Source organism: Daphnia pulex, chromosome 10 (assembly GCF_021134715.1).
Source record: "Daphnia pulex isolate KAP4 chromosome 10, ASM2113471v1".
Classification (NCBI taxonomy): domain Eukaryota; kingdom Metazoa; phylum Arthropoda; class Branchiopoda; order Diplostraca; family Daphniidae; genus Daphnia; species Daphnia pulex.
The window spans coordinates 16,052,001-16,074,901 of NC_060026.1; the positions used below are offsets into that span (position 1 = coordinate 16,052,001).

Here is a 22,901-nt window from a genome sequence, read left to right on the forward strand (position 1 = left end):
GCCTATATGAGAAATACATGTATATGCTGAAACTTCTGTGAAACGGCTTGTTAGCGGAGTTGTTGGTTAGTGAACTGCACATTATTTGATAACGAGATCAAACCTCTCCCACTCAATTGTTTTGCATCTGTTTAAAAATAAACAATGAATTATATTTTGAAAACAACATTTAGAAAATATTTTTTCGAACGCACACAAACCTTTCACGGTCTTGGCGATCGCTTCCACCATCAAGAGACAAAATTGACTCCAGCCGCTTCCGCTTGTGTTGCCCCAATAACGCCGCATCCAGCCGCAGCGTTTTATATTAAATATAGGCTAGGCTTCGGTTTATCCCCAGCGATTAATTCGGCTGCCGTTTGATTATAATTATACGTCGTCAGCATAATATTCAGCCATTTTTCGCAATCTATGTAACATACGATGAACGTCTTGGCGAGTTGTTTTCAACGATATTTTTAATACCGCACATGCACTTGTCCTTGAGATTCTTTATTCCGACTGCGCCCAAGACTGCGCCTCAGCGAAGGCTCCAATTACAATGATAAGATAACTGGGGTGTGAACTGTGAAGTGTTTCAAAAGCCCTTTGGGGGAAAGCATCTCGTATTTCACTTTTCAAATTCTTATACAGTCAGGCAACAACTTTTTTAAGGCTTTGAAGAAAGAAAGATTCTATGCTGCTTTAAAACCTGTACAAAAATATTCATATAATAATAAATATTTTCAAATGGATTTTGAATTGAAATGAAGATGAACAAATTTTATATTGCGCTTCTCAAAATATTTAAATTTATTGTAGGATTTGGTTGGTTTGAAATTTAAGGGGGGGGGGAGAATAATTTTTGTCCATTTTCTGTGTAGAGCTATAAACGGCAACTAGGGTATCCATCGCGCTATGCGTGTTAGAACGGAGGGGAACGTTTATTGCCACTTGGTCGTCGCCTCGTCGGTTACTTGATCCGTTGTTGTTTTCGCTTTTTATTTCGTGTGAAACTTGAAACAATCCTCGGAGAGCTCTGCATTCCTGGCCACTCGGTTCATTTTTTGGGAGAAATCTGTGTGACATTTCTGCACTGCACAGGAAATCAAAATTATAAAACGAAAACAAATGAATGTTGCAGGTATCAAATAACACACAGCACGGACCTATAGGACTATATACAATACAGCTAGATGTATATAATATGAATAATGAAAAGAACTTTAAGCCTAGCATAATATACTTTGAGATTTTCCTTAATATTATTCATGAAATCAGCGCAGCCACTGATTCGCTTTAAACAGGAATAAAAAAAAATTTGGGTCCTTATGACGTATAAAACAACGTACGGGCCGGGGCTCGTATGTCTGACATCCGCCCAGCAATAAGCCTTTCAAAATAAAATAATATCGCCGTTTAAATGTCGCGCCCGTTCAAGCCAGCACATCCATTTTTGAAACTCCGAAGGGCGACCGCTCTTTCGTATTGATTCTTTTGGCGGCCTGCATCAATACATCTAATACGGCTAATCAAGTAATCAATACATTTTTTTCGTCTCTGGTATTTTTAGAAACACCTTCTTTAATTAAGGTTTTTAAATCATCATCGCTAGATGGCTCTGCATTCTCTTGTTTTTATTTAAAAAATTTTACTCGGAAATCGAAAATAGTCTGCTCTGCCATTCGACTAAGTTATTCTTTTTTATTTAACTCGATACGATTCAATGAAGTCACTCTATTTGAAACTCTATTGTAGATGCAGAGAATTTGCTTTTGCCGATCGATCGATCCTTCATATTCAACGAGACACAAAGGGCAGTCCTTCCGTGTCGCCCTACTCATCCCGACGTCTTAGTTTCCCTTAAAATAGAAGGGACATCCGGTCGTGGCAAGGAAAATATTGTAAGAAATTTAGACTGTTTTATTGAGAATTCTTTTAATTGTGTATCATTCCTAATACCACTTCATATGCAGACACTGTACCCACTGGACAATGACAGGGGTAGAAGTGGTGATTGGTTGTACAGCAAGTTTCAAGGCTTCCAAACAAAAAAGAATGCCAGCAGGGCCACTGCAGGTCGGAATTACCTTTGCAAGCCTAGTACCAGGTTTGGAAAGGAGAATAATCGTTTCATTGACATAATTGTTGCAGGTCAGTGATTATAGTGTTATCAAACCTAATATAACCAATCATTCAATAATAATTTTCTTCATTTCTAGATATCAAATTATATGTTATACGCAATCCTAGTAATCCGGCTGCTATTGTGCATGGGATGTAACTCAATTGTGATACATATCAAGCCCCTTCCCTCCATGACTTGGTCAAAGACGAATGATCACAATTGATTCTCAAGAGTAGGCCTATCCAGCTGGTATTAACTGTTTTGAGAAGTTTACTAGCTATTTAATTAATATTAACGAATTGGATTGATTTATAAGGGACGATAAGGGATTTCAAATGTTTATCAAATACCAAGTAGAGTACAGAGATTCCATACGCCACCGAACCGAACAAGGAAAGGACGCCAAACTCGAGTGTCACTTGGAGGAAGGTGCTCCTTTACCTACAGTCTCCTGGTGTAAGGTAAAAGATGAATTTGACTTGATGAGATTTAATCTTACAATGTTTTGTGGGGATTTTATTCAGTAGGGCCTACAATAACGTTCTCCTTGATAATTCGACACTTTTCCGCATCCAGCAAATTTGCCCTCTGGAATTTGGATTTTCACAAGATAATTAATTAAAGTAAATTTACTTTAGCCTCAATATTTTTTCTCCGTTGCTTCACTACATTTTTGACATTTAGATTGAATTAAAACAGAAATTGACTTCAATTACTCACTGTTAGCTGATCATTGCTGCAAGTTGCTTGACATTTTTCACTGGAAATCGAACTTGATTCTCGATGTAAATTAATTGGCATAAATAAATTTGTATTGAAATAGTTTCATAAATAGCAACTCGATTCATTTTACAAGACAATCAAAGTGACAATGAAACATCCTCATCCAACATCCAACCAGTGAAGTGAGTAAAGTGGCGGAAATCGTCAAACAGGAGAACCGATTTTACAACCGAAGGAAGCTGACGAGGGATTTGTGGTTCAATAAGTGGCGATACGGTGTCAATTTGCAACCAGATTTCGTCGCCCTGTTTCAACTTCAGTGTCGTTTGAAAACTCAACGGACTGTATTGCCCGGCCACAGTGTTGACGTCTTCAATAAAAGTCCGCCCGGTCAGTTGTCCATTCAAATAAAGATCCACCCCTATGTAGAGTAGACCGGAGAATTTTGGGAATTCGGCCAATCCTGAGAACGCGAAGAAATAACTTCCCGCCCTAGGAGCAGTGAAAATTCCCGTCGTCAAATTAATAGCGTTCCCGATGTTGACAAGTGCCATATTAAAGGGGATGGAAACGTTGACTTTGGAGAAACGTTCACTTCTCTGCACGTAAAAGTAGGTGGGCACAGATTTGACGTCGGCGTACCCGATCCACTTCTGGAATCCTGCGGTTAATAATTTCAACAATTAACTGGATCACTATGCACTTAACGGTATGTTTGTAAATTACCTGGATCCTCGGGGAGTTTTGTAAAGTCGCAGTAAACACTTTCCATCATTGCAGATCCCACGACAGAGTAGACGCCATTGAGGGAGTGTCCAATACGCCAAAGATCCTCGCAGGATTTTGGCATTCCCGAGATGGTCACCTGTCCAGAACATTGGAATCGGCCGAGTGTATGGACTCCGGATGAAATTTCAAAATGTGTTCGGCCAAAATTCAAACGAGTGATGGGCAAAAGTTTCTTATCGCTGATGGTACCTGGCAAAATGATAAAACCCATGCAGGTAATTTAATTTTTAATAAAATAATTTCCTATTTATTTACCAGCGTCGGTCAGTTGCATTGGTGAAATCGAGTCACAGTTGCATTTAGCATTTGCGTCAACGCAATTTTGATCAATGCTACACTGACAGCCATGGCCTTCCGACATATTTCCGGACCAATAGTAATGCGGGTTTCCATTTCTGTCATTCCACCAGGCATAAGGGACGTTGTTGAACTCGAAGGGGGCGTAGTTACAGTCGTACTGCAAAAACATTTTACATTCAAAATTAATTATTTGACCATTTATTCAATTTTATTGTATCTAATAATTGTGGAGGAGAATTTGACTTACTGCAATCGATTGGTGACATTCGGTTGATAATTCAGCCAACGCTGACATTTGTTTACTAGTTGCGTTGTAATTGATTGCCCTGGAATAACATCCGGGTTCTACGCAATGGCCCACATTCATCGGCGACTCGCTGTCGTGAAGAACCGAAGTCGTTCCTATTTAAAATCCCCACACAACACCACAGGAAATGAGAAAACAATTTACCGAACAATGTCATATTATTAGCAGGTTACCTGTCGTCATGTCGCAGTGGACGAAGATGGCGTCATCTCCAACTCCCTGGCCATCCGGATCGATCCAGTACATTCCGGATGGGAGAGAAAGATCATTGGAACGAATTTCTCTGCACGTTCTCAATCCGCTCGCTTTGACATATTGTTGGGCAACTTCCAAATTGTCCAAGTCCAATTTCGGGAAAATATTTGGCTGCATGGATTGAATGGCCACAAGCATTTCCTTGTGTTTATGCACATTGGATTCCAGGTGAACGATTTTGGTCGATAAATCTTCTTTGATCAAATCAATTAAATTCCTCTTCGAATTTTAGATAAGAAATTGTTTCAATTTCAATCAAAGGATATGATATAGGTAAATTAATTAATTATACTTCGACCAGTCCTTCGAGTCGAATGAGTTTGGTTTCCAGTTCAGCCACTTTTTCTTCCAGTTTAATTTCTTTCGCTGCCGTTTCCTCTTTGAATTTAATCTTTGAATTTTGCCAATGAAACTAATCAATTTTAAAAAGTTCTTTAATTGAATCAATTGTTTTCTTACGAAATTGTTTCTTAGCTGCTGCAGTTGGTCCTCGAGTGAAACTGCGCTAGAAGCCGAAGTCCAACAAGCGAAAACCAACAAGACACCGATGATGAAAAATTGACGAGCCATTTGCTGGTCGACTCTGATATTAGTCTCGGATGACGTCTCTTTCCCAACTGGTTGTTGCATCACAAATTGGGTTCGCTATTTATTTAGCGGTCACCGAGAAAATGAAGCGCTCCATATGTGAACCCTTCACCTCTACAAGAAATCACTTCCTTATGGTAGCGCCCGTTTCCCAGGTACCCAAAGTTCCATTTACCTACATTCTCTGTTCGTATTGTTCTAGGGTCATGGCACCTAACGGTGTAAGGCTCATCACCTCGGCTAACAGGCAATTAAACTTAAAAATAGTGGTCGTCAATCATTTGTTAATAGATGACATCTTGTGGTCATGCCACCTGTAGTACTTTCATTTTATTTTCGAGAGTATTGGGTCCGACAATTCGATGCGCAGTCAGTGGTTACGTTGTCGTTGACTTTTGAAGTCGTAAACTATCCACGAGTCCAGTCCCAAACAATTCTGACATTTATGTTGACACCTTGCAGCTATTTACCACACGTTACATTCGTACAACGGGGGCCTGCAGGCAATTTCATGTAATTTGGGACTAGGGTAATGAAAAGAAATTGTCCAAGGTTAATTTTGTTCGGCCATCTTCGTAGGTTGCAATTTTAATTCAACAGACAAAATGGAGGATGAAAGAGGGAACGCAAATTGACATAATTATACGTTGTTTAACATCAGTTGGAGACCCAGGTAACACAACGAATTGGTTGCAACACGATAGGTGTGCAACGTTCGGAGTCACGCGGGCATTGCCCAGCGATTCGTTACGTTCGAGAAACAGGCAATTTGGTTTATTACCTGTGAAATCTACCGTAAATCCTTTCGACGTCCGGGTACGGATTACTCGAGGCAGGAATTCTGCGAAATTTTACAGCTACCGATGAATCAGCCGCAAATCAAGCGGCACCCAGTTAAAATAATATGTATTCGCTAGCTTGTTATCGATAATGTGTTAAATTAATGTGGGTTTAATATATTTGGCTTAATCATTCCCTACAAATTGTTCATACGAAATTGTGGTTATTATGTAATTGATTGATAGATGCTTTTAGCAAATCGTTAGCGCATTGACGTGATGACGTCATTTGAAAGGAAACAAGGAAAGTACAGCCATCTAGCGGTAAATCTTACAACTTTTTGAAAAACCGATCGTGACGACGGCGATCTGGCAACGCCAATCAAAATGATTCTGCAATGTAGAAAAAGACTAAAGAGTGGAAGAACAAATCACCTGAGCAGAGGGTTACGGAAACAAGTAAAGTTAACTTCTCGAAAAATTCGGTGGAAATATTTTTTAAAAACTGGCTGCTTAAAGGGCTGATTTTCTGTTTCAAATGTTTTGACACGTCTTTTGTTTCAACGCAGTTACGGAAGTATTTAAAGACTTATAACAACTCGGGGAAGAAAATAGATTTCTTGGATTTTGCACCTTTCTTTATGTTTACTGGCTGGTTGCACTCTCATAAAGGGGCTCTCCAATCTGGAGGTCAATTGCCTTGAGGTAGGCTCTCGTTTTTTTTCGTCCACTCGTTTTTATTGCTTATTGTCTTTAATCAGACTGTCAAACTTGTATAATATGGGATATTGTTTACAGTGCTGCTGCAAGTTTTAGTTGAGTTCCCAGGGATTGTCATTTATCAAACCCCGAGTGATGTAACACAACAAATGCAGTTGCCACCAGGTGAATCTTCTCAAGATGTTTCAGTGTATCGGTGAAACAGCTGTGCATTTCTTGATGCCGTTACCAGGCAGACCTGAAAGCTGCAGTGTGTTGTGATCGAAGGAAGTTGCTTAGCCTGCTGTGGTGCATAATATTGATTGCTTAACCTCATTTTTGTGGTGGAAGCTAGAAGTTATCAAATATGCCAGTACTTTCTCCACCGGTGAACCAACATTGCATGAATTAAGTTGATTTTTAGTGAAATGCCCTTCTCTTTGACATTTGGGAATCCAACATCTGTCTTTGGTATTGACGTTGTAACACAAGAGTGTTGTTTGACAAGGGTGTTTAGGGGAAAAGTCAGTCCAGAGTTTGCACAGCGTGACAAGTCTCCTAATATGGCCATATTGACTTATTGATTCAGCATGAAACCTCAAGGTGATTGTTGATGAAGTGCTGTGGTGGACTGGGTGTGAGTGTGTGTTCGTGTGTGAGCCGCATCACATGTGCCGTACACAATACGGAAGTGAAAGCGGAAGTCGAGGGTTTTTTAGCCAAGGGAAGGGTTCAGAGGAAGTGGTGTGGACTCGTTCTTCAGGGTTTCCAGCAATCGATACTATACATAGAAAGAAAGACAAAATAGTGGTCTCTTCCTGTCGTCGATTTATTGCCAACATTTCACGATTGTTTTCTTTTTTTATTTATTATTTACAGTAGTGATTCAATCGGTACGGACGTAGTTGCAGTGGGTCATCCCTGTCACCCTCCCAACTCTACAAAGGAGTTATCCTGGATTTTTTCTGGTGGTGGTTGCGTCAGAAGGGACCGGGACCCAGTCCCCGACGTCGGTACCAACAACAACAGCAGGAAAAGTCTCAACATCGTCATCGATCAAAGATCCAACGTTCCATCGGGACGAGCCATCACAACAACAACAACGACGAGAACAACATGTTGGGGGCCGCTCAGGATCAACTGGCGCCCATTCGACTTAGTGGCCATACCTTGGACAAAGCCACTAAAGCCAAGGTAACGTCGAAATTGACATTTGTACAATAATTGGATAATAAACTTGTGTCTTAGGTGACGCTGGAGAATTACTACAGCAATCTCATCGCTCAGAATGTCGAACGACAGCAAAGGCTGGCGAAATTGGAAGAGACTTTGAGAGAGGAAGGATTGACGGAGATCCAGAAACAGGAGAAACGTCAACAACATGCCATCAAAGAAACTGAATTTCTCCGATTGAAACGCTCTCGATTGGGTGTCGAAGATTTCGAACCCCTCAAAGGTGCGATTCATTTAAAACTTTATCAATTGATTTGAAACTTTACAATTTCAATTTTAGTGATTGGTCGAGGGGCGTTTGGTGAGGTGCGTCTAGTGCAAAAGAAAGATACTGGCCATGTTTACGCTATGAAAATCTTGAGGAAAGCTGATATGTTGGAAAAGGAGCAGGTAAAATACATTTAAAAAAAGAGATGGAAAGATATTCGGTCACGACGTGAGAATAATTTTTCTTTCTCGCTTTAAAAGGTGGCTCACGTTCGAGCTGAACGTGACATTTTAGCCGAAGCCGATCACCAATGGGTTGTGAAAATGTATTATTCATTCCAGGATCCAGTAAATCTCTACCTGATTATGGAATTTCTCCCTGGAGGTAAAACTTCATGCCAGAAAGCCCTTGAACAAAATATTGAATCACTTTAAATGTTTTTACAGGCGACATGATGACGTTGTTGATGAAGCGAGACACTCTGTCGGAAGAATGTACTCAATTTTACATCGCCGAAACGGCGTTGGCCATCGATTCTATCCATAAACTGGGATTCATTCACCGAGATATTAAGCCGGACAATCTCCTGCTCGATGCTCGAGGCCATATTAAGCTCTCGGATTTCGGGCTGTGTACGGGCCTTAAAAAATCCCACCGCACAGACTTTTATCGAGACTTGAGCCAGGCAAAGCCCTCGGATTTCGCTCCCAGTAATCCCATGGACAGCAAAAGGAGAGCCGAGAGCTGGAAGAAGAATCGACGTGCCCTAGCTTACAGGTCTGGATGAAATTTTCTCACTTTGACCGATTTGATAGAATAAACTTTAACTGTGATGCCATTAACTTGAATGCAGTACGGTGGGCACACCTGATTACATCGCTCCCGAAGTGTTTATGCAAACGGGTTACGGATCGGCCTGCGATTGGTGGAGTTTGGGCGTCATTATGTACGAGATGCTGATTGGATATCCACCGTTCTGCAGCGAGAATCCTCAGGAGACATATCGCAAAGTGATGAATTGGAGAGAAACCCTCATCTTTCCACCGGAGGTGCCTATATCTGAAGATGCCCGTCAGACCATCCTTAGGTGAGTGCATTTTTTTCAAATAATTATTTCTTTTCCCTATTTGGCTCATGAACTTTCACCACACTGACGAATGCAAATTAGATTTTGCTGCGAGGCGGATCGTCGAGCAGGATCCCAGCGAGGGCTGGATGACTTGAAATCGTACAACTTTTTCCGGGGCGTTGATTGGGAGCACATTCGTGAACGACCGGCTGCCATTTCGGTCAACATTCGCTCCATCGATGACACTTCGAACTTTGACGAATTCCCTGACGTCGATCTGAAAATCCGTAATTGATTCATTTTCCTTTTTTATTCTTTTTTGGAACTCTGATCGTTAATTTCGTTTGAATTGTTTGTTGTAGCCTCGGCCCCAGAGCCTCCCAAAGAAGGCGACGTTTCTACTTACAAGGATTGGGTGTTCATCAACTACACGTTCAAACGTTTCGAAGGTTTGACGCAACGAGGTGTCCTCCCCTCGCACATGAAAAAATAGTAAGAAATTCTTAAAACGAAAAGAGAAAAAAATCCCGCCCCCCTACCCTACCCTTTTCCTCTTTTCTTGGCTATCTGAGATATAAAAGAAAAAAAAACATATTTGTTGTTGGTTAACGGTTTTTAAAACGAACGATCCACTTGCACTTTGTACCGTCTTATGAAACGAAATTCAAAAAAATTTCTTTTTGCTGCCCTCCTTCTCTTATCTCCTTCTACTTTTGGATCCATTCGACTTGTGTAGGGAAAAACTAAACAAAAATTTAAAAATTCACTTCCCAGTCTAAAAACATCTTTTTTCAACATTTCTCTGTTTTCCCCCTTTTCTCCTCTTCCCACTGTGTCTCGATCTCATCTTTATTATTATTTTTTTCCGAGGGTTTTTTTCCGCTGAAGGGAAAAGAAAAGACAAATTACGAAAATCAACAAAAATAGCAACCAAAACCAAAACATGATTTGTACATAGATATTAAAAATTCTCCTCCTCTCCCTCCTACTACTTTACCGTCAGATCTGCTATCCACCTTCTCCATCACCTCTTTTTGGCATTACTCCTCCTCATCACCTTTTCGATAGAGAGTTATTCTACTACTTCCCACAGAAATATTCAGAATTCAGTCCTCGTTGGTTAAAAGACAAAAGATAAAAAATACAATCTTTGTTCCTGGTGTAAATGTAATAATAACAGCAAATATATGATCATAGCATATTAATTATATTTGGTAGTTTCTTTTTTTTTGTTTGTTGATTGTTTTGTCCTCCGTAAAAACTAAAAAAACGATTGCGTCAGTCGAAAAAACGGGAGATGGGGAGGGGGGCTATGCAGAAAAAGGCACACGGTTAGCGTTCAGGTTTTCCCGTCATCAAGTCACAAATTGGCACGGATATTTTACCGTATTAAAACTATAGGAAAAAATCAAAGATTAACGTCCTGGGGAGGTAAAAAGGAGCTGAGATAGTTAATATAGCGAAATTGTTGCGTGGGGTTTTGTGTGTGTGTGTGTGTGAAACGTAAGGCAGTGTTACGCGATGAATCCGATTGGAAGGCATTTGTGGGTTGTTTTGACGGCGTTTGTTTTGCTTAGCAAATTGTTGTTTGTTTTCAAAATCACTATTGTAATTTCATCTTTTCGAGAATGGGAGTTATCATCTCAAAGTTGGGCCTCTTACCGGGATCTTCGTTCATGCAGATGCGGATCAATTTGGCCATGTGAGGACTCGAGCCAGGGGGTATCGATACCCTCAATCCTTCAAGGGCGATCTGAATCCGAGAATGGAATTCAAGAGGTAAAAGTGAATATGTGACTAATCGTTGAAGTAAGGCAACGTACCCTGAGGCCAGCTTCCATGGGAGATAGTTCAGCGAAAGGTACTTGTCGAGTGGCCAGCTCCCACAATAGAACAGCAAAGCTCCACATATCGGCCGACTTGACGTTGATTTCTTTGCCTTTCTTCTGAAGAGCTTCTGGAGCTATCCACTGAGGACTGTAGCAACGACCCTTGTCCTGGAAGGAGAACTTGGCGTCCGCCATGCTAATGCGAGCAGAAAGGTCTTCGTCGATCTAAAGGGGGAATACAACAATCAGGTTATTTCAACGTTCTCTTTGTCAAAAAATACTATCGAAACTCATTACCATAACGTGCTTGCTGGACAGGGTGAAATTGGGCAACTGTTTCTCCAGCGAATGGAGGAAGGCCATGCCTCGAGTCACGTCCAGGGCGAAGCGAATGGCTTGTGCAGTGTCAACCACCAGACCTGTGCCTTGATGGAGAACGGCGTAGAGCGATCCGTGGATCATGTACTGGTTGATGACGATTAGATTTGGGGGGTCGTTGCAACAGCCGATGACGGGCAAAACGTTTGGATGAGAGAAGATGCGCAGCCTGGGAAATTCCTCGTTAAAGTCTCGCGAAATTCTCGGCGTGCATTGGCGGACGGCCAGAAATTTGGCCACGATATCGTTGCTCTGCCACGTTCCACGCCACGACTCGCCGGAAGGAGTGACTGCCAGCTTTTTGTGAAGCGACAGCTCTTGGATGTTGATACCCTTGTGACGTGATAGAGTCGCATCGCCTATTTCAATTTAAATACTTGTTTATTTTCCGAGGTAATTATAGAAACTTGGTCAACACTTACGGCTCCTAGTCTTTAGTCCTAACCAACTTTGATCCTTGAAACCGATCCGCTTCAAGTCCTGTCCATTTTCAACCGCCAATTCTAGTTGATTAACACAAACGACAAATCAATAAAGCTCGACAAAAATGAGATTATCCTGTGTGGACTTACCGTGCAGTTGTTTGGCAATGACTCCGCTACACTTGTCCAAGGGGATTTCCCCGTATTTGTTGGCAACAGAGACGTAGGCCCCATAGTTGACCAGATCTTCTGCAATGCTAGAGTATGCCCAGAAGCAGGCATAATGCAAAGGTGTGTTGCCATGTTCGTTGACAAAATTGATGTCAGCTTTGTTCTTCAACAACTGCAGAACGAAATGAAATCATTGTTTGATGAAGCGATTATTTTCGCTGTGTAATGCATACCATTCCAACGATTTCTCTGTGACCGTGGGCTGTGGCCAGGTGGAGAGGAGTGTCATCGCCCATGTTGGTGGCGTTTACTCTAGCACCTCTCTGGATCAGCAAAGTCACCAAGTTCAAGTGCCCCTCCTTGGCAGCCCAGTGCAATGGGCTGAACCCATGGTCGTCACTATGTAGACAAAAGCGTATGATGGTTAGAAGGAAAAATTTTACACACCACACTGAGTGATTAGTTATAAATTACCCTTGATTCATGTCATGTTCAGTGTCATCCAGCCAGACACGAACCTGCATGGCATTGCCTTCCCTGCACCAGTGGAAAATATCCTCCATTGTCGTCGTCTCAGGTCTCTTGAGCGACTAAAACCTATTTCCAGTCCACGGTCTTGTTATTATTGCGTGGGTTGAAAACGTTCAAGAAAGCCATAAATACCTTGTAATGTTTATAATACACGATCGAACTGATTTCAGTTGAGCGCACTATCTATCCTTCAATTGCTGGCAAAGTTGGTAGGTAAATAACTATAATCCGTTGTTTCGATTTCTACACAATCGCATGAAATAAAGCAGCGCAAATGAACACAAATCTTGAGAAATTACTTTTGGGCGATGGCCCCACTTCCTTTCTATCGCAAATGTTTCGTCTTGGCCTTTTTTGGGCATTTGTTTTGGTGACTCAGTTTCGGAAATCGCGGCTAGATGGTGTCTGAAATTAGTCCGTCCTCGGTCGGCAAAATATGTGAACTAGATCGAATTCATCAACAGTCAAAATGTAAGTGTCACGACTCACGATGTTTCATTTTTAATCGATGTAATTTATGACAAATATATTAATACACTTTCCGATTTGACAGGACGGAATACTGGAAATCATTGCCGAAAAAGTACTGCGATTTTTGCAAATGTTGGATCACAGATAACAAAGCGGTATATAGCTGACAAATTTGTATGCGATTGGGCATCACGATTTCAAGTTCCATGTGTATTTTTGTACAGAGTGTTCAGTTTCATGAACGAGGTGAAGGACACAAGGCCCAGGTGGCTCGCCGGCTGACCGAGCTTACCAGGAAGGGTGAGATTTGTTGATATAGAAATTAACACGTGAACCTGTTTGCTGCAAAGAACGCTTTGTATTGCTACTCGCCTAGCCACAATCGTCAACAGCACTGAGTCCCCCTCTCTTATTCCTTTGTCTGGGTAGGTCCTTCTCCCCCTCTCTTCTTTCCTGGCTATCCTGCGTTGCCGCACTGTCCAGTTTGTTTATCTTTTATACTCAACACCTCCCCTCAAACTGGACCCCCAAAAATAAACATGAGCACAGAATACACAGCATATTTGAATCAGACATAAATACTAGGTTCAGTGTCACAAGACAAATAATAAGAAAAGAAATATCAGCCTCCTTTAACTCTTCAGTTACACCTCCCCTACACCCCGAACGCCAATCTTGTCACGGAGATACTTGAAGCGTGGAGCAGCCAGGGGTTTCGTGAGTGCATCGGCCAGTTGCTCCTGGGAGCTTACATAGTTTATCATCTCTTCTGTCATGTCGATCGTAACGCTTCCTTTTTCTGTCCGCTTCTTCTCCTTCTCTCTCACGCCGGCGTTTGTATTGACGGCATTGAGCTCTAACATGCGTAGTGGAGTTGCACTCCCAGCATGTTCTCGGTATACCAGCATGTTGACTGGAAGGGTGGCTTTTTCCTTTGTTCTGACCGTACTGGGCAGGAAGTGCTTGCTCTTTGTGCTGTGATTCATCTCTGTTCGGCTTACTGAGATAGGCAGTATCAGATGTCGATTTTGCTTCTTCGTCGTTGCGCAGGCTCTTGTCCAATGCTATAAGGCGAGTAGTCAGTTTCTTGAGAGTTTTCTCTGCAACAGGCGTGCTGTCCCATGCAAAGGCAAAAACACGGAACTCTGGAGGAAGCGACATGAGTATCTTTGCCATTATTTGATTATCATCAATAGCTATGTTGAGGCTCTTCAGACGGAATGCTATCTGTTCCAACTCAGTCAGGAAGCTTGATACACTTTGGCTTGGTCGAAATGTGCATCCATAGAACTTTGTCCACAATAGAGGTGCATTGTCTGCGGCATCTTCTTCATACTCAGTCTCCAATTTCATCCACATCTCTTGGGCTGTGCTACAAGACATCAGGATCCTTGATTGGTCTTCTTTGATGGCGCCAAATATGTTCTGCATTGCCGTGGTATTTCTCTTGTTCCAGTTGGTTATATCAGCTGCATTTTCAATCACCTGGTCAGCATTGCGTCTCTGATTGTGGTAACAAAACGAGAAGATGGTTAGGTTTGTGATATCCATGGCAGCCTCACATTATCTCAATGTGGAATCTCCCTCACATCATCTCGATGTGGAATACCTCTCACATTATCTCAATGTGGAATCTCCCTCACATCATCTCGATGTGGAATACCTCTCACATTATCTCAATGTGGAATCTCCCTCACATCATCTCGATGTGGAAAAACACTCAGCTGTCTCCTAGATGCTTGCAACTCTAGCACACACTTGTCCACCATCATATGATGGAATTTAGCCAGAGTGACCAAACAGATTGAGAAAGAAACACAAAAAAGAGAAATGTCCAGCAAACACAAACACACAAAAAACAAAATCAAGTGGCAGAGATTAAGCACTCACGCCGGGATCTAAGTTTGTCAATTTAATAGTTGGTACCACGCCACAGATAGGCATCTCATATCGCGTTGTTGTCAGGCACGGATCACACACATAAAGAAAACAATAAATCATCAATAAACTTACTTCAGCAGGTTGCCGTTGAGTCCCGTTCACGACTTCCCAAAGCTCAACACTTTGTAACGCCAGCTTCATTCCAAATTTCCAAGACGCGTAGTTTTTCCCATTCAGACACCATACAACATGGCGGCGGCCATCTTTCTCCATCACTCCAGAAAAGAATTTCTAATTTCTTGGGAACAGTTAGCCGGGGACACACACAAAAAAAATAATTGTTCAGACAGAGTAGCTGTTAGCTGTGCGTACAGCTGGGCCCATAACCTGTTGATATAGAAATTAACACGTGAACCTGTTTGCTGCAAAGAACGCTTTGTATTGCTACTCGCCTAGCCACAATCGTCAACAGCACTGAGTCCCCCTCTCTTATTCCTTTGTCTGGGTAGGTCCTTCTCCCCCTCTCTTCTTTCCTGGCTATCCTGCGTTGCCGCACTGTCCAGTTTGTTTATCTTTTATACTCAACAACCAGGAAGGGTGAGATTGAATATAGACAACAGCAGCAAGTCAACACAGATCTCCAACGAATGGAGGAAGCCGCTCTGAGGGCATATCACAAAGATTTGACCAGTAATCCAGATCTCAGTGCAAGGGTAGGTTTTACCTTTGTTTTTATATCAAATGTGAGTTTTAATACTTGATTTTTCAAAAATATGGTAGAGCATGGCAAGTCAACACTCCCATGTAGCAAAAGTAATTGAAAAAGCTGCTGCCAACCCCAAAAGTCTGATGTCTGGAGAAGCTGCAGCACTCCAAGCTGCAGCTAATTTTGTTGGTTGTGGCCCAGGTCCTTCGATGCCTCTTTTACCAGCTCCCAAAGTTTGGCATGAAGCTCTATCCCCTGAAGGATATTCTTACTACTGGAATGTGGAGACAAATGGTACAGTAGTAATAATGACTTTTTTCCTACAAGGGCATGACGTGACAATTATCTTTATTTTTAATGAACAGAAACATGTTGGGAGGCGCCTGCTGAAGGCTTTGTAACACTTATGGAGCAACAGCTGGAGGAACTCAAGAATGCAACAACTGACACTAAGGAAACGTCGGCTGAACCGGTCATTACTAAGAAGAAGAAGAAAAAGAAGAAGAAGAAGGAAATGGAAGAAGAATTCTATGAAGATTATGAAGAAGAATTTCAAGGAGAAGAAGAAGCGGCAGCAGAGTCCGCTGCAGCCAACCCTTACGGACAATGGGAAACTGTCCAAAAAGCGTACTAGACTATTCATTTCTTGGCTATCGATCAACATTTAATATCCTATTTGAATTCACTATGTAGAGCTGAACCTGCCCCACCTGTCAACTTACAGTTACCGAAAATCAATTTCTCGAATGCTGCAAAAGCCGCAGCAGCCATTGTTGTTCCGGCAGAGCCCAGAATTCGATTTACTGAGAAAACTGCTGCTCCATCCTCTTCCGGATTAATAGGCTCTTTAATAAAGCGAGAGCCGGGCGAGTCGGAATTCAAAAAAAGGAAAATTGGCGAAGAGGGTGTCAAGAAGAATTTGCGAACAAGAGAATCAAATGACGAATGATTATAAAAAAATTAATCGCTCTACATCGCTGTGTCGTTTTAATCATGCCAATAACGTGTTCTATACAATCTTTTTCGTATGTTTATTTTTTTATTTGATTTTCTAAGATTGTTCAAGGTGGACTAAAAAAACAATTAAAGTTAATTGCAACTTTATCAAGTAACACAATCATTACTTTCTTAGAAGAAACAAAATTTTCAAATTTGATTGCAGGCCGATTGAAGAGGAATATCGATCCCTTTTTGGGAACCTCGCAGCCCATAGCCCTACTCCTAACAATATAAAAAATCTAGATTTATGTAGTAATTCCATGAAAAATTGCATTTTTGATTTGAATTATTTTGACCCGAGTTAAAGACTAGTTAAGAGCTTAAATGAGCCTTTTAAGACTTTCCAACTTAGATGGCGTTGAACTTGAACGCTCACGTAGAGGTAAAGAAGTTAGAGCTTAGAGCAGTTTTTCGAATGTTTTCTCACCGACGATAATAAGATAAGTTAATAAAATAAAATAAATAAGAAAATTTTTAAAATGTAACATCATTTTAAAAAGACATTAATTTATAATTGCTGAGTGATTACTGATTACTTCCCACCTTCATCCAACCTTCTGTTGTCAACGTTACGGCTGTCGTCTGCTGCGTGTAACCGTGTACTTTCATGATCTAATATTTCTTATTAATCAGTGTTTAGGGTGTTTATCCTGACTTGTTTGACGATTTGAACCGTAGGTAACAATATGTTTACTAATTGCCAGTTAAAAAATATATTAACTTTCATTCATTAATACAAGTCTAGACAATGAATTCATTCATGATGCTTTCCTCAGCTGCCTTTGCACTGCCGGTCGTTCATGCTAAAGTTGCTGCAAACTCAGCCGATAGTGTCGATTCAAAAAATGGTTCAGCAAAGGTTAAGGTGTCATCTATTCCTCTTTATCCAGAACCAGTGAGGTAAAACTTAGATTACATTATATTGGTTTATAACTCTATTATCATCAGTGTTAAAACAGTTGGGAATATTCAGCAAAGCCAGCTTCCCAGCTTGAAGAACTTGTCAAGAAAACACGTATTGAGGTAACCAATACCAAAGCTGAATACCAGCCTGTTTTAGACAAGATAACACATGTTGTGGAAACCGGAATTGCACACACAAATCGTAAATACCTATGAAATACTTAAGTTAACTTTGGTCATTTAACAAAATCTTCATTTTATCAATTATAGAAGCACTTTTCCAGGTCAGGAATGACACAACAACCAGAGTTGGAATTATGGCATTAGGAGGAATGGTTGCTGGTCTGGTTGCAGCTAGGAGAAGAGGATTATACAATAAGATGACAGCTGTCTTGATTGGTGTAGGAGGTAAATTTGCAGAAATTTATGTTATTCATTTTGCTGTTTATGTTCTTGATAATTATTTAAATTATGCCAGGTACTGGAGTGTTGTGCTATCCTGATCAAGCTAAAGTTTTGGCTGGAGATGCAGGGAAATTGGCTGTTAAAAATGCCCGAATCGCTTACCACTTTATTGTTGGAGGTATTAAAAATAGATTTTTTTTTAAATTATTATTATTATTATTTAGCTTCTTTTAGTTTTTCATTCAAAAATTAATTTCTTCAAAATTCTTTATGCAGCCAGGCCCCCAATCCAAAATGAAAACGGCAAACCTTTCGAAAGAGTCATGGGAATGACCTCTGATATTGGCAAATGGGGTTTCAACCTTTTCCAAAAAAAGAATCCCACTAATGTTGAATCAGAAGTCATCACGCCAGAACCTGCCCCAGAGAGCCAACAAGAAGAAAGTAAACCATTAGAAAAATCTGACTCAACTGATGAAGCTCCTGCACCAGCAGAAGTTAAAGAAAATGCACCACCAAGTGAAATCATTGACGAAACATCGATTGATTCAACTACTTCCGAAACTAATGGAGAAGTCGTTGTCTCTGCAGTTGAAGTAGAAGTTTCTCCGCCAGCACCGGAATCCCCCCAAAACCATGAAGAAAACATTGAATCAGCACCGAGCGCTCCTTCAACTACTACCTCTTGTCCAGATACTGTGCCTAGTGAAGATGCGCTGATCCCTGAAGCTGAAACGACTGCGCCAATTGAACAGGAAATTCCGGAAGAACCGAAAAACGAAAAATTAGAAACCGCTCCGGCAGCAACAACGGTTTACGAAGGTGATTTAGGTCAAGGTAGTTTGGAAGATAAAGAATTGTACACCACTCGCGAATGATTAGTTTTAAAAACAATTTGTTAGCAGTCTTGTAAAAACACAAATAATGTTAGCTGGGAAACTGTTAATAAAATTTATTGATCCATTGATTGACAAATCCAATGAATTTATGCGTGATTGTGAATTTGTGATTTGTGGAGATGCAACCGTATTACTAGCTAGTAGAGTCTTCAGGACATCACTTTTTCAGACGACAAAACAACAGCAAAATTAGTCCGTCCGTTCTGATATATTTACAAATGTTACCTAGAAAGATTTTACGATTAGCCAGTAGAGGTTATTGTACTCATTTGACTAAAGAAATATTTTCTCAGCAAAGAAAAGTTGCACTACAAGATAAAGTATCAAAATTACATAGGGCACGACCGGCCTATACTACTCGAGGAGTAATAGATGAAGATAAAGTAGGACTCCTGAAACGAGCGGCAGTATTGGTGCCTCTTGTCTTGGTTAACAACGAACCGAGGTAAGTAGTAGAACAGGTTATTAATTATACTATATTTGAGAGGAAGATGGATTAAAATTTGTATGGCTTTTTTGTTTAACTCTACAGCTTCCTCTATACAGCTAGGTCATCTAATTTAAGATCCCATGGTGGTGAAATAAGTTTTCCTGGTGGTAAATTTGACAGTGTGGATAAAAATGCTGAAGATGCTGCCCTACGAGAAACAGAAGAAGAGTTGGGTATACAGAGACATTCATTTGACATTTGGGCTCAGTTACCCTCTCTCCAGGGAAGAGATGGCAAAACAGCCATCACACCGGTTATTGCTTTATTGAAGGTATTAATGAATTTAAAGTAGTTGTTTAATTGAATTTCATATGCAGAAAAATTTATTTCATTAAATTTTAATTCAAACCATAGAAAATGTAAACTGATATAGCAATATTTTTTTGTGATTTAATAATTAACTTAATAATGACTTTGAATAATAATTTTCTTTATTGTGTAGGAACCATTGGTGTTATCTGACTTGAGACCAAATTCTGAGGAAGTTTCTAGTGTCATTATTTGCACCGTAGCCGAACTGTGTCAGGAAAAGAACCAAGCTTTCACACAGTTTGGGTCTGGATACACTTTGCCAATATATTTCGGTCAGCAGACCCACATAAACATCAAACCAAAAATTTGGGGATTAACTGCCATTATCACGCACTTAACTCTTAATGCGCTTATACCAGAAATGTACAAATTAAAATTACCTTTCGTTAAAAAAATCCGGGTTTCGAATAAACTGAAATGAGCCACCGCCCACCGGGTCATTCGGTGCGTTATATCAATCTTAGTGATTTTTAATTACTGTATGTTTTCGCTCAATAAAAAAATCCTTGTTGATATTACCCTTTTTATTCTACAAAATTCAAACAGAAACTTTTTTCATTTAATTTTCTTTATATTTATTTTTATTTTTTGAAATTTTCCGATCAAACAACAAAAGGTCTTCAAAGATTGCGCCATTTCCCTAGCGGATAAATTTGGAACTGTGTAGCGTGTACAGTTGCCGTCACGGGGCGTTTATCGATCTGAATGTTCTGCAGTTGCTGGCAGGTGTGTATAAAGTGTCATATACATCCTACTTCCTCATTGTTGCCCAACAATATTCGTTTTCTTCAGTAAGTATCTAAAGCTTTACTTTTATGCCTATTTCCTGACTTATAAACTGTGACATGATAGAAACAATGGACGCTTTTGGTGACGATTTCACGGGAGTTTCTGAAGTTGCTGATGTTGATCCGGCTGCCGAATTTCTGGCAAGAGAACACGACCAACTTGCTGGATTAGAAGATCTCATTCCCGAAGTTTCACAACCGGAACATGTTGAAACTATTCAAGGTTTACTAATTACTTGTTTATCAATGACACAACTTTGTCATCATTTGTATTTAGAGAAAGTTTTGTCTCAATAATCTTGAATGGTGTTAGAATTGACAGTTTCTTGAATTTAGATGATTTCATGACCGAAAATGCATTTGAAGTCCAAGCTAGTGAAGCGGCTGTAAACTATGAGCTGGATGCCTTTTCAGAAGTTGAAGTTGACAATGGTGGGGAAATCAACAGTAAAATGATTGATCAAGAGTTGTTTTTCAATTTTTAAGTTTCAGGTCTAAGTAATCAACTTTCTGGCATGGGATTAAAGGAGAATGGCTATTCAGCACCTCAAATGATGTCTTCCATTCCACGAGAGGAACCTGAAAAGATTCGCAAGTGGAGGGAGGAACAGAAATTGCGCTTGGAAAAGAAAGGTACAATCCATATTGAAGATTTGCTTGCATGGTTTTCATTGTTGTATTTTTCAACAGATGAAGAAGAGGAGCGAAAGAAACAGGAGATGAAGGAAGCTGCCAGAAAGGAACTAGAGGACTGGTACAAACATCACAAGGAGACAATTGAGAAAACGCGTTCCGCCAATAGGTTAGTAATAAACATTCTTTTCCTTTTCTTCATATGCTTTATCCATTTCCATTTTTTAATGCAACCTAATCTTTAAGGGAGGCAGCCATGTAAGTTTTGTCATATGCAGATGTTTATCTTGCTTGCCAACTGCACAATAATAATCAAATTAATTTTTCTCGCAGAACGGCAGAGAAGGAACTGATTGGCACCCCAACAGAGTTGGAGCCTGGCCAGGAATGGGAAAGAATTGCCAAGCTTTGCGATTTTAACCCGAAGGCGAGTCGCAACAGCAAAGATGTATCTCGCATGCGTTCCATTATTCTTCAGCTGAAGCAAAATCCGTCGGTTGCTGCCGCTGGGCATTAAACGTTTTCATTATTTTTTTACCACTCATTATCAGTTTTGTTGAGAAATTTAGAAGTTCATCTTTTCCATTTACAACATGAATGTCTTAGCATTGTAAGGAATAAACCAAGTTACGCTACCAGTATTTTATTCTTTTTGCAACTTGTACACTGGATTAGAAGCCACCATTTTGTTGGAGGATTTGGGCAAACCTCTGAGCACAAAGAAGGTTCAAATCTATGAATCTGTTGACACAATTTACTATACATGTTTCTGTCTTATTATCCATCTTACTGGTAGGTTTATCAATGCAAGTCTCCCAGCATATATCATTAAATTTGTTGATCTAAAAGAGACAACTCAGTTAAAGCTTTATGAAACTTTGTAACAAGGTTTGTGCTTACTTGCTGTTGAAACTGTGCTCGTTGTTGTTCTCTCATAAGGATCCTCTGTGGACAACACAAATTTTCAATTGCAAATGATAGTATACCTTAATGAAAAATATTTCAAACCTGTAGCTCTGCATCTTCAGAAGCAGAAGATGAAGATTCCATAAAGTTTGAAGAACTGATGGAGTGGGCATTACTGGGCCCAGAGTCAAGCTCTACGGAATAGTCAGGTGCCGGAGCAGGTTCTGGTGTACTCTTGCTTCCAAAACCAAACATTTCTAGAACAAAAATAAACTGACTTTATGATAAATATCATTACAACAAGATTCTGACAACATAATGTAAGGTCTCGATGGTAAAGTAGAATAAGTAAAGTTTACTCGACGGGCTCCAATAACAGGTCTCAAAGAAGTCTTTACCTTGGGCTTCACAATAACAACAATGAATAAAGATTGATGTTTTAATATTCGTTATCAACTGGGCTTTAAATCAAGCAGCGTTTGCTGTACGTGAGGACTTACAGCGTGAAAATTACAGCTTATTTTTATAAATTATGAAAATATCACCGGTTTTGCCAGGTGTTAGTCATTTGTTTCCACAGGACTTCGGTCTTTCGTCTGCAAGCTGTTCGTCTACTCGTGGTCGTGGGTACTGAATCTATTGGTTGTCACTAGGTGGCGTTAGCCAAGCAGCACCGTGACTCCGTCGTTAACAGCCGTTTTAAACTAGTGTAGTGTGCCAAGATTTAAGACCATACCATTGCGTAGACGGTAAGGCCAGTTGATACACTCATACATTTTGATGTTTTGCTGCAGACCCATTCCAATCCCTAGCAACGACCCCTTCTCCCCCAAAGTCAACCTTCAGAAGGAAAGCCCAGTTTACATTTCCTTTGCTTGAAGGTCACGGTGATCATTACGTAAGTTAAACGTGTCATGCAGTGGTGTAGAGGTTGGGTGAGAACGACACGTGTTTCATCATTATCAAGCAGATAGAATAGCCGCTAGGCTTACGGGGTGAGTCAGGGTGAGAAAAAGTCGTATAAAAGGAGAGAGAAAAGGCGATAGAAATCAGTCGAACGAGTATCTCCGACACGGCAACAACTGCAGCGCACAATCTGTCACCAACTGCATTCTTCATC

The 22,901-nt window shown here is 40.5% G+C and overlaps 8 protein-coding genes and 1 long non-coding RNA gene across 18 annotated transcripts; 6 read left to right on the plus strand and 3 right to left on the minus strand.

Moving 5' to 3' along the window:
• Positions 1–2,899: 2,899 nt before the first annotated feature.
• Positions 2,900–5,111, minus strand: LOC124205042. Its single transcript, XM_046602335.1, has 7 exons — positions 4,941–5,111; positions 4,774–4,872; positions 4,400–4,700; positions 4,167–4,321; positions 3,875–4,076; positions 3,557–3,808; positions 2,900–3,491 (listed from the first exon to the last, which is right to left on the minus strand). The coding sequence occupies exons 1-7, from the start codon at positions 5,109–5,111 to the stop codon at positions 2,968–2,970; spliced, it is 1,704 nt and encodes a 567-aa protein (XP_046458291.1). The 3' UTR covers positions 2,900–2,967.
• On the plus strand, positions 4,559–5,382 carry LOC124205046. Its single transcript, XR_006879191.1, has 3 exons — positions 4,559–4,649; positions 4,714–4,754; positions 4,956–5,382. It is a non-coding gene; the product is annotated as an uncharacterized LOC124205046 (long non-coding RNA).
• An 824-nt stretch (positions 5,383–6,206) lies between these two features.
• Positions 6,207–10,262, plus strand: LOC124205059 (serine/threonine-protein kinase tricornered-like). 6 transcript variants are annotated; one of them, XM_046602369.1, is made up of 11 exons: positions 6,207–6,307; positions 6,418–6,553; positions 6,647–6,733; positions 7,427–7,741; positions 7,796–8,003; positions 8,061–8,170; positions 8,249–8,372; positions 8,435–8,765; positions 8,842–9,075; positions 9,157–9,344; positions 9,420–10,262. In XM_046602369.1, the coding sequence occupies exons 4-11, from the start codon at positions 7,664–7,666 to the stop codon at positions 9,548–9,550; spliced, it is 1,404 nt and encodes a 467-aa protein (XP_046458325.1). In that variant the 5' UTR covers positions 6,207–6,307; positions 6,418–6,553; positions 6,647–6,733; positions 7,427–7,663; the 3' UTR covers positions 9,551–10,262. The 6 variants fall into 6 exon arrangements, with proteins under 6 accessions (XP_046458325.1, XP_046458324.1, XP_046458323.1 ...); XM_046602370.1 differs by having other exon boundaries at positions 6,256–6,333; XM_046602368.1 differs by lacking the exon at positions 6,647–6,733.
• On the minus strand, positions 10,207–12,663 carry LOC124205060 (integrin-linked protein kinase-like). Its single transcript, XM_046602371.1, has 8 exons — positions 12,521–12,663; positions 12,332–12,454; positions 12,091–12,256; positions 11,837–12,029; positions 11,687–11,767; positions 11,184–11,623; positions 10,881–11,111; positions 10,207–10,810 (listed from the first exon to the last, which is right to left on the minus strand). The coding sequence occupies exons 2-8, from the start codon at positions 12,418–12,420 to the stop codon at positions 10,661–10,663; spliced, it is 1,350 nt and encodes a 449-aa protein (XP_046458327.1). The 5' UTR covers positions 12,421–12,454; positions 12,521–12,663; the 3' UTR covers positions 10,207–10,660.
• Positions 12,664–12,779: 116 nt separating this feature from the next.
• On the plus strand, positions 12,780–16,480 carry LOC124205063 (WW domain-binding protein 4-like). 2 transcript variants are annotated; one of them, XM_046602374.1, is made up of 7 exons: positions 12,780–12,859; positions 12,942–13,014; positions 13,084–13,164; positions 15,343–15,453; positions 15,521–15,740; positions 15,812–16,073; positions 16,140–16,480. In XM_046602374.1, coding segments are annotated over exons 1-7 (1,005 nt in total). In that variant the 5' UTR covers positions 12,780–12,857; the 3' UTR covers positions 16,396–16,480. The 2 variants fall into 2 exon arrangements, with proteins under 2 accessions (XP_046458330.1, XP_046458332.1); XM_046602376.1 differs by having other exon boundaries at positions 13,084–13,154; positions 15,333–15,453.
• A 490-nt stretch (positions 16,481–16,970) lies between these two features.
• Positions 16,971–18,733, plus strand: LOC124205062. Of its 2 annotated transcripts, none has more exons than XM_046602373.1 (6): positions 16,971–17,119; positions 17,191–17,345; positions 17,405–17,550; positions 17,619–17,756; positions 17,827–17,931; positions 18,030–18,733. In XM_046602373.1, the coding sequence occupies exons 2-6, from the start codon at positions 17,194–17,196 to the stop codon at positions 18,629–18,631; spliced, it is 1,143 nt and encodes a 380-aa protein (XP_046458329.1). In that variant the 5' UTR covers positions 16,971–17,119; positions 17,191–17,193; the 3' UTR covers positions 18,632–18,733. The 2 variants fall into 2 exon arrangements, with proteins under 2 accessions (XP_046458329.1, XP_046458328.1); XM_046602372.1 differs by having other exon boundaries at positions 16,974–17,119; positions 17,186–17,345.
• Positions 18,734–18,762: 29 nt separating this feature from the next.
• Positions 18,763–19,967, plus strand: LOC124205064 (mitochondrial coenzyme A diphosphatase NUDT8-like). Its single transcript, XM_046602377.1, has 3 exons — positions 18,763–19,097; positions 19,185–19,413; positions 19,585–19,967. The coding sequence occupies exons 1-3, from the start codon at positions 18,871–18,873 to the stop codon at positions 19,873–19,875; spliced, it is 747 nt and encodes a 248-aa protein (XP_046458333.1). The 5' UTR covers positions 18,763–18,870; the 3' UTR covers positions 19,876–19,967.
• Positions 19,968–20,089: 122 nt separating this feature from the next.
• On the plus strand, positions 20,090–21,516 carry LOC124205065 (clathrin light chain-like). Of its 2 annotated transcripts, XM_046602378.1 has the most exons (7): positions 20,090–20,245; positions 20,307–20,465; positions 20,579–20,674; positions 20,735–20,875; positions 20,933–21,044; positions 21,122–21,133; positions 21,209–21,516. In XM_046602378.1, exons 2-7 carry the CDS (start codon positions 20,312–20,314, stop codon positions 21,390–21,392), a joined length of 699 nt encoding a protein of 232 aa, XP_046458334.1. In that variant the 5' UTR covers positions 20,090–20,245; positions 20,307–20,311; the 3' UTR covers positions 21,393–21,516. The 2 variants fall into 2 exon arrangements, with proteins under 2 accessions (XP_046458334.1, XP_046458335.1); XM_046602379.1 differs by lacking the exon at positions 21,122–21,133 and having other exon boundaries at positions 20,091–20,245.
• LOC124205066 (mitochondrial import inner membrane translocase subunit Tim8-like) lies at positions 21,503–22,387 on the minus strand. Of its 2 annotated transcripts, none has more exons than XM_046602381.1 (4): positions 22,141–22,387; positions 21,884–22,038; positions 21,776–21,820; positions 21,503–21,717 (listed from the first exon to the last, which is right to left on the minus strand). In XM_046602381.1, exons 2-4 carry the CDS (start codon positions 22,034–22,036, stop codon positions 21,547–21,549), a joined length of 369 nt encoding a protein of 122 aa, XP_046458337.1. In that variant the 5' UTR covers positions 22,037–22,038; positions 22,141–22,387; the 3' UTR covers positions 21,503–21,546. The 2 variants fall into 2 exon arrangements, with proteins under 2 accessions (XP_046458337.1, XP_046458336.1); XM_046602380.1 differs by having other exon boundaries at positions 22,180–22,386.
• Between the last annotated feature and the right edge of the window lie 514 nt (positions 22,388–22,901).

Coding starts and splice junctions, on each gene's coding strand:
- LOC124205042 (XM_046602335.1), bottom strand. CDS start 5,111: ATGCAACAACCAGTTGGGAAAGAGACGTCATCCGAGACTAATATCAGA. Junction 4,873..4,940: donor AGCAGCTAAGAAACAATTTC/GTAAGAAAACAA, acceptor CAAAATTCAAAG/ATTAAATTCAAAGAGGAAAC. Junction 3,492..3,556: donor AAAACTCCCCGAGGATCCAG/GTAATTTACAAA, acceptor TATTAACCGCAG/GATTCCAGAAGTGGATCGGG.
- LOC124205059 (XM_046602369.1), top strand. CDS start 7,664: ATGTTGGGGGCCGCTCAGGATCAACTGGCGCCCATTCGACTTAGTGGC. Junction 8,373..8,434: donor TATGGAATTTCTCCCTGGAG/GTAAAACTTCAT, acceptor ATGTTTTTACAG/GCGACATGATGACGTTGTTG. Junction 9,076..9,156: donor GCCCGTCAGACCATCCTTAG/GTGAGTGCATTT, acceptor AATGCAAATTAG/ATTTTGCTGCGAGGCGGATC.
- LOC124205060 (XM_046602371.1), bottom strand. CDS start 12,420: ATGGAGGATATTTTCCACTGGTGCAGGGAAGGCAATGCCATGCAGGTT. Junction 11,768..11,836: donor CATTGCCAAACAACTGCACG/GTAAGTCCACAC, acceptor TTAATCAACTAG/AATTGGCGGTTGAAAATGGA. Junction 11,112..11,183: donor TGTCCAGCAAGCACGTTATG/GTAATGAGTTTC, acceptor TTCCCCCTTTAG/ATCGACGAAGACCTTTCTGC.
- LOC124205063 (XM_046602374.1), top strand. Junction 13,165..15,342: donor AGCTTACCAGGAAGGGTGAG/ATTTGTTGATAT, acceptor AGGAAGGGTGAG/ATTGAATATAGACAACAGCA. Junction 15,741..15,811: donor CTGGAATGTGGAGACAAATG/GTACAGTAGTAA, acceptor TTTAATGAACAG/AAACATGTTGGGAGGCGCCT.
- LOC124205062 (XM_046602373.1), top strand. CDS start 17,194: ATGAATTCATTCATGATGCTTTCCTCAGCTGCCTTTGCACTGCCGGTC. Junction 17,551..17,618: donor CGGAATTGCACACACAAATC/GTAAATACCTAT, acceptor TATCAATTATAG/AAGCACTTTTCCAGGTCAGG. Junction 17,932..18,029: donor TTACCACTTTATTGTTGGAG/GTATTAAAAATA, acceptor TTCTTTATGCAG/CCAGGCCCCCAATCCAAAAT.
- LOC124205064 (XM_046602377.1), top strand. CDS start 18,871: ATGTTACCTAGAAAGATTTTACGATTAGCCAGTAGAGGTTATTGTACT. Junction 19,098..19,184: donor TTGGTTAACAACGAACCGAG/GTAAGTAGTAGA, acceptor TTAACTCTACAG/CTTCCTCTATACAGCTAGGT. Junction 19,414..19,584: donor CGGTTATTGCTTTATTGAAG/GTATTAATGAAT, acceptor TTTATTGTGTAG/GAACCATTGGTGTTATCTGA.
- LOC124205065 (XM_046602378.1), top strand. CDS start 20,312: ATGGACGCTTTTGGTGACGATTTCACGGGAGTTTCTGAAGTTGCTGAT. Junction 20,466..20,578: donor ACATGTTGAAACTATTCAAG/GTTTACTAATTA, acceptor TCTTGAATTTAG/ATGATTTCATGACCGAAAAT. Junction 20,675..20,734: donor AGAAGTTGAAGTTGACAATG/GTGGGGAAATCA, acceptor TTTAAGTTTCAG/GTCTAAGTAATCAACTTTCT.
- LOC124205066 (XM_046602381.1), bottom strand. CDS start 22,036: ATGTTTGGTTTTGGAAGCAAGAGTACACCAGAACCTGCTCCGGCACCT. Junction 21,821..21,883: donor CTGAAGATGCAGAGCTACAG/GTTTGAAATATT, acceptor TGTTGTCCACAG/AGGATCCTTATGAGAGAACA. Junction 21,718..21,775: donor GAGCACAGTTTCAACAGCAA/GTAAGCACAAAC, acceptor TGTCTCTTTTAG/ATCAACAAATTTAATGATAT.